This window comes from Mya arenaria, chromosome 11, assembly GCF_026914265.1.
Source record: "Mya arenaria isolate MELC-2E11 chromosome 11, ASM2691426v1".
NCBI lineage: Eukaryota > Metazoa > Mollusca > Bivalvia > Myida > Myidae > Mya > Mya arenaria.
The window spans coordinates 12,814,824-12,831,490 of record NC_069132.1 but is presented as its reverse complement, the minus strand read 5'-3'; the positions used below and the strand labels follow the sequence as shown (position 1 = coordinate 12,831,490).

The 16,667-nt window shown below is 36.3% G+C and overlaps 2 protein-coding genes across 2 annotated transcripts; one reads left to right on the top strand and one right to left on the bottom strand.

Moving 5' to 3' along the window:
* Positions 1 to 574: 574 nt before the first annotated feature.
* Positions 575 to 10,686, bottom strand: LOC128207453 (UBL fusion protein SDE2-like). Its single transcript, XM_052910377.1, has 7 exons — positions 10,530 to 10,686; positions 6,757 to 6,874; positions 6,459 to 6,570; positions 4,723 to 4,892; positions 4,358 to 4,484; positions 2,505 to 2,739; positions 575 to 2,232 (listed from the first exon to the last, which is right to left on the bottom strand). Exons 1-7 carry the CDS (start codon positions 10,632 to 10,634, stop codon positions 2,002 to 2,004), a joined length of 1,098 nt encoding a protein of 365 aa, XP_052766337.1. The 5' UTR covers positions 10,635 to 10,686; the 3' UTR covers positions 575 to 2,001.
* A 1,907-nt stretch (positions 10,687 to 12,593) lies between these two features.
* On the top strand, positions 12,594 to 14,786 carry LOC128208335 (disintegrin and metalloproteinase domain-containing protein 10-like). Its single transcript, XM_052911892.1, has one exon. It carries the CDS (start codon positions 12,594 to 12,596, stop codon positions 14,784 to 14,786), a length of 2,193 nt encoding a protein of 730 aa, XP_052767852.1.
* The last annotated feature ends 1,881 nt before the right edge of the window (positions 14,787 to 16,667 follow it).

Here is a 16,667-nt window from a genome sequence, read left to right as displayed (position 1 = left end):
ACGTAATTGAGTATCGTAATAAATTTTCCTGTTTTACAAAATCGCCATATATGGCACAGGGGTTATGTCGTTGTCCATGACTGCAGATGCAGAGGGCTGTTGCCAAATATATTTTCTTCTACTTTCTTTTTCATCGTTGTCTTTATATCTACAGAATTAAATTCATTTCTCATTTGTTTTACAATTTTGTTTTATTGAATGTATCTCTCACGCACATCAATATCTCACAGGTGAACTTTGGAAACATAAATACTATTAAAATATACAATAATTTGAATTATTTACAAATAACCACATATAAGGCATGTAGTTAAAATTAAGTAAAATATCTAAAGGTAAACCCCTCATATTCAGTTTAATGACTGAATAATGTTATTGCAAAAATATATACATACAACTGTTTTAAGATATTCAGCCCACAAATAAGCTACACATATCTATCCATCTGTCAAACCATCATGATAAATTTTGATACCTGGTAACATCATATGATGTTAGTATCAATCAAAAGTGTATTGCTTGCTGTTAGACTGATATGCAAAATAAAGGTTGGAAAACATAATTATTCTAGATCAAGTTTTTGCACTTTTTAATTGTTATTTATTTTGATCGATGGGTGCACAAAATGATAAATGCTCATGAGAGCCTATGCTCTACTGGCATGGCTCTTGTGGTGATTTGCAATCCAGAGCATGTATGTATGGGTAATAGGCAACAAACATATAGTTCACGTTTTGTGTTTGGGTTAGCTGAAAACGTTGCACATTCAACATCTTAGGACAGAAAGTGTTGTAAGCAGATGAGTTGCATTAACTATTTTAATATGTGCCAAGTAAAGGTCATCTGACAAAAATAATAATATTTGCTTTCAAAACTGTATTCATGGTCAAAATTTCATTTCTGTAGCTTTAAAAATAAAAAAGTTTGTCAAAAGGTCAAGGTCATCCGAGGACAACATTGATGCTCGTTTGCAAAACTGTACCTATGGTCCAAATTTCATTGCTGTAGCTTTAAAAATATAAAAGTAGGTCAAAAGGGGTGGGGCCAGCTTTGGCCCCAGGGGCATAATTTCAACTGTTTTGCTAGAAAGCCATCATATGATGCTAAACAACAAATATCAAAAGTATGCGCCTTGTGGTTTGAAACAGATGATTTTGAAAATATTTCTTAAATAAGTCTCTAGGAAACTTGTGACCCCCGGGGCAGTGCCAGTTTTGACCCCAGGGGCATAATTTGAACAACCATGGTAGCGGACTGCTAAATTATGCTTTCAAAATAGCAAGGGTCTGCATAGCTGGTTCACACAAAAAGATTTTCAAACATTTCCCAATTTAAGTATACCAAACCTGTGAACCCTGGGGCGTGGCCAGTAATGACGTCAGAGGCATAATTTGAACAAATATTCACAACCAATTGTGTTTAGATGGATGCGGGAACGACAGACACTTTGTCCAATAGAGCTAAAAAATGGCTTTTGGGCTTTTAACAAGAACAAGGGAGAGTAATTCACAAAATCAACTGCAGAACCAAAAAGCAAGTTGTCTCCCTTTAATCCTAGACTTGAATTTACATGTTAACCTTGGCTAAAAATAGACATCGCTCATGTAGACTTGACTTTGGTTTTCAAAAGGAACCAAGCTCTGATGGATATCTAAATACTGTACAAGTTTCGTCCAAATACAATCAAAACTGAAGACTGTATAGGTGCACAAGCAATTGTTTACAGACACACTGACGCATGGACGCACATACGCCGTACACATTACTTTGCATAAGCTCTTCTGGCCTTTGGCTAGTTGAGCTAAAAATACATTTTAAACAAACTACCTTATTGATTTTAATTATATGGCATTTAAACTGTACAGAAAATCAATGTGCATTTTCATTTCCAATAATGTGGACAAACTTTGAATTTATTGTTCTCAAAGAATTCATTCCACCATGACTTCCTTTATGTTCACAGTTTTGAATGAAAACATTTAAATTATCTTGTATGCCTCATCATTGTTTGTTTTTCACTTTCTTTCCACCAGCAGATTTGGCAAACAGTGATGGTTCTATCTGATCATGTGCAAGGCCTCGCACTGAAAAAAGCCTCTGAGCTCGCTGTTCCAGTGTGCCCCCACACTTCAGACTACGATCAGCCAACTCCTGTTTAAGACGGTCGAGTCCCCAGGCTTCCAGGTCTCCTGCACATGTTGCCTCCTCCAGGCTAACGACACATTCCTCTGCCTGCAATACAACATATTGTTATTAATGTGGCAAATGAAACAATTGAATTCAAATGTAGTATTTTCCACTCTTCAAAGTTCATACCCAGTGTTTGACAATGTTCATAACTAAAACAATTTTCAATGGGTTTAATTTTATATAGGTAATGATATGTTGTAATACAAAAAAAAGTTTCTTGAACTGTTTCTGTGTTATTTGTAAACATCATGTAATTCTTTTGTCATGAATAAAAATACTGTATGCACACCAATTGCATCCAAAAACGTTCATACCTTCTCTTCAGACACTTCATGGCTCTTTTCAGCATCTAGACCTTTTGAGCTATTTTCACTCTGTTCGGGTTTAGAACATGTGTCTGTATTTGTTGAAGAATGCTTTTCTTCCGTGGACTGGTTCAATGTTTCCTTTGCAGACTTCTTTGAACCTGGAGTGGCCTCCCCTTTTGAATCTTTAGTATCCGAGTCTTCATCACTGTCCATATCACTACTATCCATATCAAAACCAAGCCTGAGAAAAAGAAAGAGTTCCATTAATTATACAAGAACAGTGTGACCTGTTATCACATCAAGTACAACCCACCAAACCCGAAATTAAGCCTGGGCTGGTAAAAAAATCTTGATTTTATAATGTGTAGTAGTTCTTTATATTCTTAGGCTTGCAAATTATAATCTTGTGATAATCTTGTCATAACTATAGTATTTACAAGAGAACCGCAGAGCAAACACCAATGCTCTTCTGGTGTGTGTCTTTTTTTCAGCTGAAAATGGGGCATGTCTGAACAATTATTAAAGCCAGAGTTAAGGTCATTTCTGTACATTTTGGCAACATTTGTATAGGGTTTGATTTTTATACCTTTTAAGAAAAAAGATTGTTGGGGCCAAGGTTTAAGTTTTTGCACAATATCAACAGGCCAAGGCTTTATCTACAATAAACAGACAAAATAAAAAATATCAAGATTAAACTGAGCACAAAAGTTGTCAATGAGCTTTAAATTTTTAAAGTTGTGGCATCAGTGGTGTGTTACTGTTAAAGTTTGTGTCTTGGCAGAAATATATTCCCCCTTGGCATCCACACACTTTTTGAGTCGTGAACTCAAGTCAGAAAATGCCTCGACTTGATCTTTTGCACCGTGTTATGTAGGCATGTGGTATAAAAGTGGTCAATAATAGAAGGGAGGACATGATTCCTATAAAAAGTGCCTGTGGCACTACCATGCTCAGGAACTGGGACTCAGGCTTCAATTCTATCATCAATATATATCTGACCCATTCCCAATGCCTAACATGTATATTTTTTCCCAATATCAGGAAGCAAATCCCAAATGAGATGAAATCGCTGTCATACCTGGCTTCTCGACTTACACCTTTACCCTTAGCCGAGGTTTTAGCGCAGAAACATTTAATTTGGAACAGAAGTTCATTTTTCAAATTTGCCAAATATTAAACAGCTTGAAAATAAACTCAATTTTGCAAGTACTTTATCCCAAATTGACAAAAGTGGCCTGAAATTTCTTCCCAAATCTGTAAAATTTATATTGCAAAACTTCCCAATTTGTCTTGAGTCTTTTTCAAAAAAAAAGGACAGAAAAAGCCCTGCCATAATCATTTATATTGATTTCAGGGTACTTCCTAGTGTTTTTGATGAAAAGGTCTGAGCAAAAATTAATTGTTCACAATACTCTGAAAATTAAAGCTCTCAACCCTGACTTCATGATTAATCTTGACTATAAAAACCCCTGATAACCCGCCGGACATTCCTGCCGTGCCTAAAATGTAGCTATCACAGGACACTCGACATATTCACCCACCCACATTTAGTTCTGTTCTTGAGTCAACAAGTGTGGTATCCAACGTGCCCAAACCTTGCACACCTTATGCAGGCATCTTGCAGCCTATGGATTTGACAGTATCAATATCTTTGCAGAAATAAGACAGTCAGGCCAGGACTCATCTTTAATGCTATTCATTCCTTAACTAATCTTGCAAAGGTATGGTACAGAAGAGCCATTTCCCCAACACATTGTCTAGAACAGTCTTATTTCTTATACCCTTTAACTCTGTAAGCTGTGAATCTTAATCTTCGCTCATTGCTCTACTTGGATATGAAGGTAAGGGTAGAACAATACCATTCCGTGGCCTTCTTCTTCCCACTGGTGCTGGGCCCCTGAGTCTCTGACTTTCTCTTGGTTCCCTGCTCCTGGTCCCCGTCTGATGATGAAGATGTTCCAGGCTGCGGTACAAACTTCTTCAGGCCTTAAAATTAAAATTATTATTTTTGAGCAATGTGAGCCATTTCTATATAACAATGACCTGCAGATATTTGATGACATTGTCTTTCAGTTTTTTAATATTAACATAATTTATATTGTACACTGTTTTAAAAAGCAGACTTAATCAATACAATAAACTTTCTTCTAAACATAATTTTTAACACAAAACCACAAATCTAATTATTATATGATAGTAAAGACTTTGATAACCCAGCACCCACCTTGTTGTAGGGCATCCTCCTGGTTCTCTGCCAGCAGAGCCCGCTGCTGGTCATATGTTGGGTCTTCAAACTTGTGGTTGGGCATCGCTCGTCTTCTGGCCATGCGCTCCTCCCGACGACGTTCCCGCTCCTTCTCACGATCTGATTGCTTGGCCAACCACTCCTTCAGACTGTGTTAAATAATTTAATTGTGTATCACAATGCTGCAGACATAAATGATCATTGCTTACGCATGACTAAATATAAATATTAAATGGTCACCGAATTCAATGTTTATCTACATTCGTAAACAACAATTTTGAAGGTTGACTCAGTTCTTAATTACCAAATTACCAAATCCACTTACATATCTATAACACTTAGGCTATTACACCATCATGATTGCTCTTACATTAAACAAACCTGGTCTTTCTTCAGTACATCTAATTCTATATACAACAAGAGCTGTCACAGAGACAGTGCGCTTGACTATTCCGCCGCTTTTCAGTGTAAGGATTGAAAAGTTTTGGCGAAACATACATGGATCACTGTTAGATTAGATTCCAATGCAATACATGATGTGCTGAGATATTAACATAAATGTGGTTACATGCCAAATTTTAACCAGAATTTTTAAGTGTAATAATAAAAGCCAATGCAATACATCATGTAATTGCTGAGATAATATCCTATGTGTGCTAACATGCAAGACCTTAACCAGAATTTCTAAGTCGCATAATAAAGGGGCAAAAATGATATAATATGAAAGATGAGTTATCTTACGTGATTAAATAAGAAGGTTAAATGGTTGGTAGCCTGTGTGTAAAGTTTTAATGCAATACATGATGTATTTGCTGAGGTATTGACTTAAAAGTGGTTACATGCAAAACCTTAACAATAATTTCTATGTCGCATAAAAAAGGGGTCATTATTTGAATTTAATGCAAACTAGAGTTATCTTACTTTGTTATTTAAGTAGATTGGATGGTTGAGTACCATTTTATAAAGTCTCAATGCAATACATCCAGTAGTTGCTGAGATATTAACTTAAATGTGGTTACATGCAAAACCTTAGCCAGAATTTTTAAGTCGAATAATAAAGGGCAATTATTTGCATAAAATGCAAATTAGAGTAATCTTACTTGGTTAATAAAATAGGTTGGATGGTTGAGTACCATTGTATCGAGTCTCAATGCAATACCTCCAGTAGTTGCCGAGATATTAACCAATGTGTGCTTGCACGCAAAACCTTAACCAAAATTTTTAAGTCGAATAATAAAGGGCAATTTTTTGCTTTAAATGCAAACTAATGTTATCTAACTTGGTTAATTAAGTAGGTTGAATGGTTGATTACCATTGTATTAAGTCTCGATGCAATACCTCAAGCAGTTGCTGAGATATTAACCTATGTGTGCTTGCACGCAAAACCTTAACCAGAATTTCTAAGTCAAATAATAAAGGCCTATTATTGGCATTAAATGCAAACTAAAGTTATCTAACTTGGTTAATTAAGTAGGTTGGATGGTTGAGTACCATTGTATAAAGTCTCAATGCAATACCTCAAGTAGTTGCTGAGATATTAACCTATGTGTGCTTGCACGCAAAACCTTAACCAAGGGGTGACCCGACGCCGACGCTTGGGTGAGTAGTATAGCTCTCCTTATTCTTCGAATAGTCGAGCTAAAAACATGTTTACATGTCATGGTATTAAAGATACACAATTGACTGAATGATTGCACACTTTGTGAATGACTTACTCTTTTTCATTGTTGACGTCTCTCATTCTGCGGCCACTGAGATCTCTACATGCCTCTCTGTTAGTTGTCTTCTCTATTTGAGCACCGATAGCTCGTAACATCGATCCAAACCCTGAAAAATAACAATTTTATCAAATCTTGTTACTGTTTATTAAAACATACAGTTAAAAAAGTGTTGACTTAAAATTGGTCTTCTTAGTAGTGACATACAACTTATTAAATTATTATGATTGAAACATACAGCAAACTTCATGCCCACAAAGGCAAAAACATAAATAATTTCACAGCAGCCTAATACCTCCTTTTCCTCCTGGTATCCGAAGATATGTGTGATAAACAACATTTTCTTTGACTGGATCGTCATCACTTACTAAGCATCCATTGCAAACAAGAAAACATGAGGTTGTAGAAAGACCCTGAAATCAAAAGTTGATAAACTTGATAACCAGAAACGCCAAATGTGATGATGCAATGCTTGACTAAAGAACTTCAGCCTTTGTTGTGAGACTCATTTACAACTTTTTTCCTATTTTTAGTAACAGTGACTAAACTTATTACTCAGTACCAACCAATTCATATTTTAGTAAAGGCCCGAAAGACTCTTGGTTGCTTCGAATTTGTAGCAAGGATAGCCATCAAAAGAGGTTCTAAAAAAAGCAGTTTTGCCTCACGGCAGGGTGCATCTCCCCATTTAAGAGACCCAAAACCACTTGCTGAAATGGTTTAAGCCCTTCAGCTGCAATATCTATCACATCCCTCACTTTTTGTTTATTATAGTTGCAAACTGACTGTCTTATATCAACATGTAAAAGTATGTTTAAATGCAATATAAGGCTCTTAAAATGCTTAAATCCCCGGAGCTTCAGGAGTGCTTTGCCCACTCTAAAGTAAACCCACACAAGATTTAAGCCTTAGCAAGCATTCAGTAAAAATTTAAACAGTGAAATTAACAGTTAAGGTTTAGAAATTTTCTTGAAACTCATTTCCTTATATTCCATACTGATTTTTGTACTTGTCAGATTGGAAGCATACAATAAAACCCAGTCTGTCAACTCTGTCTTGCCAGGGCTGATCAAACAACCATTTATGTCAAGCCCTGTTATAAGGTTAACCTGGCTGGTTAAACTTGCACTATCAGACAATAATGCTCAATCAATAATATCAGGGCTTTCATTAAGAATTTAAAACTGGATGTATGAACTTCCTGACCATCAATACTGGAAGTTTTTCACTGAAATTTGGATGTTTAAGTTGCCCCGAATACAATTTCTTTTTTTTCCCAGTTTTTTTTTAAAAAAGTATGTCAAAAATCAAATACAGTGGAAACTCACTAAACCGGATCTCCACAAAACCGGAATCCTCGGGATACCGGACTTTTTTCAGAGTCCCGGTTTTCCCCTTCTATTTTCAGTGTAAAATAATCCCTACAAAACCGGAACCTCGGAATTCCAGATACCAGACAAAAAATTGAGAAAATTTGTTAGTTGTCAACGTAATTTTACCTCACAAAACCGGATGTATATTTGTTCAAACATGTCAAAATGATTTTGTGTATTAGGAATTAGTGAATCGCGTGTCACTTTGTCACTTTGTTTTGACAGCTGGTGCTTCGTTAAATATTGCACCTGTGATGTTGTGTTAACTTGATAATCGATAATGATGATTGCGCTGTGGATTGACTGCCGCGCGATAATCAAACTTGTGAAAAGAAAATTGATTGAAACATTAATTTGTTTGTTCCAGAAAATAAAGAACTAGAAACGGTTACTAAGTGATCATTTTGGAGGGTTGTTTTATCTAAAGACTTCTATGATTGAATTAAATTAGAGCGGTGCGTTAATTAAACTATCAAACATACTTAACAAGCATTAAATTACGCAAGTTGTTTTATTTTAAGACTTCGAAAAAAAAATTATTATAAAAACGCAGAAATGTTTAATTATGTTTATCACTTTTGCATGTGCTTTAATCATGTCTAAACGTCAACTTCCCTTTATAGGTTAACTCAGTTAATATTTTGAGTAAACTTACTCCGTACATCAAATCCTCACTAAACCGGAATCCTCACTAAACCGGAAATTTTGCCCAGTCCGGACCTTGTCCGGTTTAGTGAGTTTCCACTGTAATTTGAAGCTCCATTATATCTTGCCAAATTCACAGATTTATGTTGTAATAATTCATTTTACTTCAAGACTGATTGATATTGTGAGCATAAGAGTAATACTGACACCAGGTTTTGATATATTAAACCTCCCAGCCTTTGACTTTGGAAGTTTTCTTCAAAATTATGGAAGCTTTTGCTTTGTACTTCCAAGGAATAAAGTTTAGAAGTTTTAACCCATTTCTACGGAGTAATAATAAATATACTTCCAAACTTCCTAGGAAACCCTGTAACAGCAGTGCCCCAGCCAGGATTTGAAAAGGGCAGGGTGGAGTTTTGAAAAGGGCAAGCTACATGAGTCGTACAGGGGAGATTGGGGGTGGTTGTGAGAGGGGTCCACGCCTGTCACAAGGGGGGTTTTGGGGGTCTCCCCATATAATTTGTTTTGTTTTCATACTCAATTTAAATAATTTTCCATGATTTTCAGACTCTAACAAAATTGGTTGTTTTTCTCTCAAAATTTAGAAGGGTGTGTTTGAATATCAAAATTAAAATTTGTCTTTTTGTCTGTGTTAGTATGATTGTACTTTTCTGAAGTCTTCTTTCGTGCGATGTCACATATTTCTCCTAAATATCATGTAAAATGAAGAAGAAAACAAAGACAGTTAAACATTTGAAGCAATCAAATAAATAAATGCACAAAAAATGTAGGGGACGAATCTTAGTTTGGTACGATCGGGATTGGGTTCGAATGTTATATTCAGCCTGGCTGTTATTTAATTGTCTTTGGTAAAATTATGTTTAATATGCTGATGTTTTAGAATAAAATGGCAATAAAAATCACTGCCCTTACTTAAAAAAATAACTTATAAAACATAGAACATTGATAAAATAACTCGGAAAATCGTTCTGACAAAATGGCGGTTTCGGCGAATTTTGACATGATCGTAGACATGATAGGTAAACGCTGCATAAGGAATCAACATATTTCTATGGGTGACAAATACATTTTCATCATGAATATTTAACAAATAAACTTTCAAAAAATTTACTGAAAAAGTGATGTATTTGATTGTGTTAGCGCCACCTTTCTTATGTTTACATATTGGCAGTGACCGTCTGCTTCAAATCAACAATGTTTAAAATGGCCAGTCTCATCTGTACAATACAATAAACAATTATTTTAAAAGATTTAATTGTGCTTGACAACATTTTTCACCATCCCTTCGCATTTTCTATCGCATTTTACGAACTTTCATCATTGATTGAACGAGTTCTCAATGTAAATTCTGATTGGCTGACATTCAATAGGCACGCCTCCTGCCGATGTTTCCCTATTTGGCTCTTCCTAATTATCGGATTAGTAGACGACCGATTGTCCGAATACACAGGTCGTCTGCTCACTACACAAATACAAAATTAGCTGTCATATGACTTGGTCAAGGCACATTGGAAGATGAAAGGGCAGTACGGCATATTTTAAGCAATCAATGGGGGCATGGTGACACCTAGCGGGAACACTATTATCATAAGTTTTACGTAATTTGTCACAATTATGACAGCGGATTAAGGGCTGTTAATCTTTTATAATGATTTCAATAGTAAAAAGGGCACTAACAGGATATTTGGGCCTAATAGAACATTTGTGAAAAGGGCACTACTCAAAAAGGGGGCAGGGCGGTAAGAAAAGGGGCACGGGCGCTGCGCCATTGAAAAACGGGCTAGCTGGAGCACTGAACAATAATAAATTTAGGACAAAATAATGAACATTGTATGCATTGTTTATCAGGAAACAACAAACTGCAAGTTTCTGCACACCTATATATGGTTATACACATTTAATTAGAATAAGTAACTTTAAAAATTCCATGTAACTGGAAGTGGAATATTCTAGGAAAAAAATAGGCTCGCGAAATTATATGACATGAAACTTTAAGTATGTCATACATCATCTTTTAATTTCAACGTACTGTTTTGCTAGTAAGGAATCCTTTCAATTCAAATATAGTTTTGTATTCCTTGTGATCTACACACAAAACGTGCCTTGAACAAAAGCTGTGAACAAACGTTGACATTTTGAATTGCAAGCGTCCAATGACTGATTGTTGGAAGCAGACAACAGTGCATGACCTCACATGGATTACACATTTGCCAATGCTTCATCGCGGGGCGAAATTACTGGGCCCTTATGCAGCTCTCTTTCCTTCTAGGTTATTATATAGTTTTAATCGGTGCATGAAAGGGACACATTTATTTGCGCACTCTCAGACACACTTGATAATCATGGAAGTTTGTCTGGTACATTCTTTTCTCTTTTCATTTAGTTTTGAGGCATGTCACAAGTATTTTCGCCAAAACTAACTCTTGTTTACGAACTACTTCAACTGATGTACCTGCATACATCCGAGGTTGTTTTTGAAAAAAATGGCCGAGGATGTATGCAGGTACATCAGTTGAAGTAGTTCGTAAAATTTTGAATTATATCATTAATTAAATGTAGTGTATTAGAGTTGTATGTATTGATCTAAGTTTAAATTGATTGACATTGAATTGTATTATTGCAAACATAATTAAGAATCCCAAGAGTTAAGTCACAAAGTTTAACTGCTAAATAAAATTACTACGCGATCTACTTGCAGCGGACTTAAACGTACCACTTTTTGAGTATGTAAACTGTCCAAATACATCCGAGGTTGTTTTTGAAAAAAATGGCCGAGGAGCTCCGAATGACGTTTGCAAGGATATAACAAACGTCCTAAAGTTGCGTTTTTCGACAATATGAATATGTTGCTTTTTTGTGTCCGGATATGTTCTAGGCTATCGAATCAGTATTAAATGTGCTGTGATGTCTTGATAATATCTTTAAAACAATAAAGTAATTGTAAAGCAAATAATAAAACAGCGACTTAAAAGATAAGATAATATATGTTTTGTTTTGAGTCGTCAAGATACAAACAATACAACATAAGCTCATTCGAGCTTTTGAACCAACTTCACATCCTGGTTATGGAAATGTAAATATATTTCTAAAATTAAAATTAAAAGCAATCAAAACAAAGCCATACTGCGCAGTTGACGCCTGTGACCATTTTTTGACCTTGTGGCACCGAATGTTTAACTACTTGCTGTTAAATATTCTTTCATAAAAATGCTATGCTTTGAAAACACATACCCATGTATGAAGGACACATGCAAACATTCTGCTTACTTGAACATTAAAAACAAACAGAACTCGACGTTTTTATATTTTGAAAAAAATGTTTCGCCTTTTAAATCATAGTGGTGGTATTTGAAGCCACGTGTTCTCATGTCAATTTATGTTTTTAAATACGTACATTTGAATTTTAATGATACTTGTAAGTTCTGTTTTACCAGACTTTAAATTGCCAGTCTGACAGCGATCTTATGTGCCAGGTATAGTGCAGTACTGTTTTCAGTTCCTTATTGATCATTATTGTCATGGTTTTTTGTTATCTGAATTGCATTTAAAAATTCACCTTTGTGACATCCTAATTTGCTGTTCTTCTTGTCCAAACATTGTTTAAATACAAAAGTGTTGTCTGCGGCTTGTTTTGGTTTAAAGCTGCAATGATAAAACCAACAACTGAATTTCTTAGATTTAACGTCGTGTAGTATCTTAAACACAGTATCCCTTGAGTCCATCAATCATTGAACATGTAAAGTATAAATCAGTGGCTTAAAGACATTATTGGAAGTTCATTATAAAGTTACTGAAGCGGTAAAATTCGAATACGAACACAAATACGAAAATATTTCTATTCCTGTCACAACTGAAACAAGTGCTAAAACGAGGATTGTTTCGATCAAGAAACTCTATCGTAAAGATTGTACAATTAAACAAAATGAATACTAATAATTTTATTGTTTTGCTGACATTTATGTTTGTGTATCAAACACGTTGCATTGATGTGCACAGCTCAATCGACCATTTTGTTAAACAGTATGAAAACGTTACTGTTCGTGTTGAATTTTATGGAAGCAACCAACGAAAATCCACGGGAAAGGCTATATTTATGCTAAAAAATGAACGGATTTCAATTTTCTTCAAGAAAGAAACAATTATTGATAAGAAAACAGTTATCTTTATTAATAGGCTTCACAAAAAACATTCCTATTCAGAAAAGGACGATATTCTCCTATACAGGGCAGTGGTCAAGGGACAACTTAGTGGACACGCTGTCATTAAAATCTTCGAGTCAGGGTTATATATTAACATTCAGACTGTAAATGAAACATATATTCTCGAACCAGCAAGTCTTTATTTTGACCATGAAGAAAAACAAACAGTACTGTATGAGCGGTCGTCGATTTTTGTTTGTGTATTTTATCGCGGAAGTGACATTAAGTTTAACAGACTCTCTACAAAAGTCCAATTTCCAGTTGACTTTGTTCAGAAGTTTAATGAAACATATGGGCAAGACTTTGACACTGCACACAGAGATAAAAGGAGCCTTTACAAAACAGAATGCAACCTTCATGTCTTGTCTGACCACACGTTTTTTAGGGACACTGGACACTCCAGCGTCGCAAATACCATTTCAGAAATGGCTTATATGACCGCACAAGCTAATCTCGTCTTTAGGAGCACAGATTTGAACGGAGATGGAAAAGGTGATAATGTAGGTTTTTACATTAAGAAGATTACCATTTATGAGACAGACGACTACCTCATGGCTCACGAAGAAGATGTGGCTAAGTATCTTGAATTGTTCTCAGAATACGACAATGAAAACTTCTGTCTTGCGACTGTGTTCACCAGTCGAGAGTTTGATGGTGGTGTTGTTGGTCTAGCTTGGGTTGCAAGTTCTAATGTACACAGTTCTCCAGGAGGTATATGTCAGAAACGTATCACTTACCAAGGCAAAGGAATTAGCCTAAACACAAACCTGGTAACTAATGTTAACAACAACCGAAAGATGCCATCATATCTAACGGCACTAACCCTCATCCATGAGTTTGGGCATAATTTTGGTAGTCCACATGACGATGTAACCGATGAAGAATGCGTTCCTAAATCGGACTATGGGAACTATCTTATGTATCCATATACTTCAGATGCCGACAAACCTAATAATCTTCTGTTTTCACAGTGTAGTATAAATTACATGTTTCCAGTTTTAAAGAACAAAGCCCAGTGTTTTCAAGACTCAGTGTCCGCGGTGTGCGGAAACGGCGTGGTGGAGGAGGGGGAGGAGTGTGACTGCGGAGCAAGCGTCCTTTGCGCCGATCTTGACCCCTGTTGCACGCCCAGCGATGTACTAGACAGTGACCTCCCTTGTACATTGAGACGCTCACTCGGCAGTCAATGTTCGCCCACTACCTCGGTTTGCTGTTCTTCTAAATGCCAGTTTGTTTCCTCAAATGAGAATGTTGTGTGTAAATTTCATACCGAATGTACACTGCCGTCCTACTGCGATAGCCACTCCGACATATGCCCATTACCTAACCACGTTGCTAACAACACACCGTGTGCGAACGACAGGAACACTTGCAGAGACGGCCGGTGTGTAGGCAGCATTTGTGCCACTGGGGACATGGACGAGTGTAAATGTTCAGGAGAGCATGTCTGTTACATATGCTGTTTGCATGACGACCTTGTTTGTCGCCCGGCTTTAACAGGAAAAGGTAAAGTCATTTACAAATCACTTGGACAAGACTGTAATGACAGGAAAGGCTTTTGTGATGGCAAAGGTGATTGTATTACGCTTGATCCAGAAGGCGTTATAAATAGGCTAAACGAAATGTTCAGTGAAGATGACGCTGTAAAGGTACGAAAATGGTTTCAATCACACTGGTATTACGTACTTTTAGCAATCGTATGCTTGGCTGGTCTCGTGGGCTTATTCGTTAAAACGTGTCGAGGCGAAGATCGTGTACAAACACATGCCTTCATGTACGGGAAATTTGGCCGAATTCAGCGGGAAGCGGAGCTACAAAAAACCTACTTGGAGATGCGAAAGGTAGACATTAAGAGAGACCTGGAGAGGACGTTGCAGCGAATTGCAGATGAGACGTCGAAGATGGGGCTTCCACAAGCTGTAGCGCGGCTGATGGTGTTTTTCCCAACCGTGTCTCCGGAAGTGATCTTGCAGGCACTTCGGCTCAGCGGAAGCGAAAAGGTCGCCGTCAAGTGGTTATTGATCAGAAACAAACCTTTCCGTCGTTTGTATAAACCACAGCCGCAAGATTGCCCCATGGAATATTAGATTTTACTCATTCATAAGTATAATATTTATTGATAGGTATTCTTTTATGGGTTATGAAATATTGTGTTATTGGTATTAAATGAGAAGAATATTCATATTATTTATTTCACGAACAGTTTAGATATGTTGTTGCCGATGTTGAGGTATTTTAATCACTGTATGTTGCTGTTTTCCTTGTTGTTTTATTTATAATAAAATCTTTGACGTTTTGACGTTTTCACTATCAAATTTAAAAATAAATGTAAGAAAGCCTGTTGCCCTGTACCGGTTGGTTACACATGTAGTCAATGCTAGTATAGATATTCGTTTTCATTTAAAAAAAAGAAAAGGAAAAAGAAGCAGAGGACGATTTTATTGACCAGACGATACAATTTCACGCAATTACAATTACAGCGTTATGGACCTGCTTTAACAGACTCCATGTAAACAATTATCGATATTCAAAAGCTCGTAGAACAAATACTAGTATCCTTTTTTGCAAAAACAAAACAAAAACACATATATGTATACAACATTAACGTTGAGAAGTCCTTAGGATACAGCGTGATCAACATGAGCATTCAAGAGAAATAATATTTAGTTTTTGAAGATCTAATGATAAGTTTTAAGTTGAACCTATATTGCAAACAAAAAGTAAATACTTCATTTTCTCGCGGACGGGCATACATGGTGACATTCCTTAAATAAATGTGTTAAACATCTATTGCTGCAATGTCTTCACACATTGCCTCGGAATTAAAATATAATTTACTCGGAAAATGTTGATGCATAATTGTTCCCATACAGCACAAGAACGAGATAGGAGCATTTTGCACTGTGCCGTGCTAACTCGCGCAACGTCCTATTCATGTCTGTAAAAATGACGCACGAGCAAGCGGGGAAATGTATTGGTATCTTTCAATATCTTTGAAAATAATAATCTGAAGGGTCCTTAAATGTGCGTGAGGATATTGCGCCTCGTATGGTAATGCACACTTTCACAAACAGGATTCCAACACGACTAATGCATGGCTTGCGTGACTTTAAAAAGCATACACGTAGTTATAATTAACTTTAATATAAGGCAATAATGCCACCAACATAACCGCCAATGAAGCAAACAGGGAACATGGCAACACTCTTGTTAAAGTCATTAAAACAAATAATTGAGATGGAAAGACTACAGCATTCTGGAACGTCAGAGGTGCACATCTCATTACATGTTACGCCCATGAAGTGATGTCAAGTATAGTCGTCGGCCATTCTTACGAAAGAAAATCAAGAGTACCAATTTTAACATATACATAACTGTAGCATATACAATATGTTAGGAAGTGATTTTTTTATTATTAACACTTCATTCTCTTGTTAACTAGGTTAAGGTGCAGCAATATGGTCTGTGTTTCAACAGACTTTCGGATACTACAAAGTCTCATGAATCGAAATGCAAGTTATGAACATCTTCAAAGACCGCCAAGGTCTTAGTCATAGGCGACGCCCTTGTGTAGCCAGTCCTGTCACTCGAGCAAAACACTCTATAGTAATAAAGCCTGAAGCAGGGATTACGAAAAGTCTCAAGTCTGAGTCCATATACTCGAGACTCAATATGGCAAATTTCATTTCATTGTAACTTTCCTTCTAGCAAACCATTGATGGTGATATTTGCTGAAATGTTTTACTATTTGAGTGTTGTACTTATATTTACATATATTTCTGTAAAAGAATTAAATAAATACGATTTTTTGTTCCTTCATAAAAAAGCTTATCTGAGCCTGAGTCTAGACTCTGACTTGAGACTGTTCGTAATCATAGCCCCAGGCCCCAAATGGACACGTGCATCTCGTGGCTCGTGTAAAAGTATGAGTAACTAATCGTGGGTCTCCCTCTTGCTGTTGTTATCCC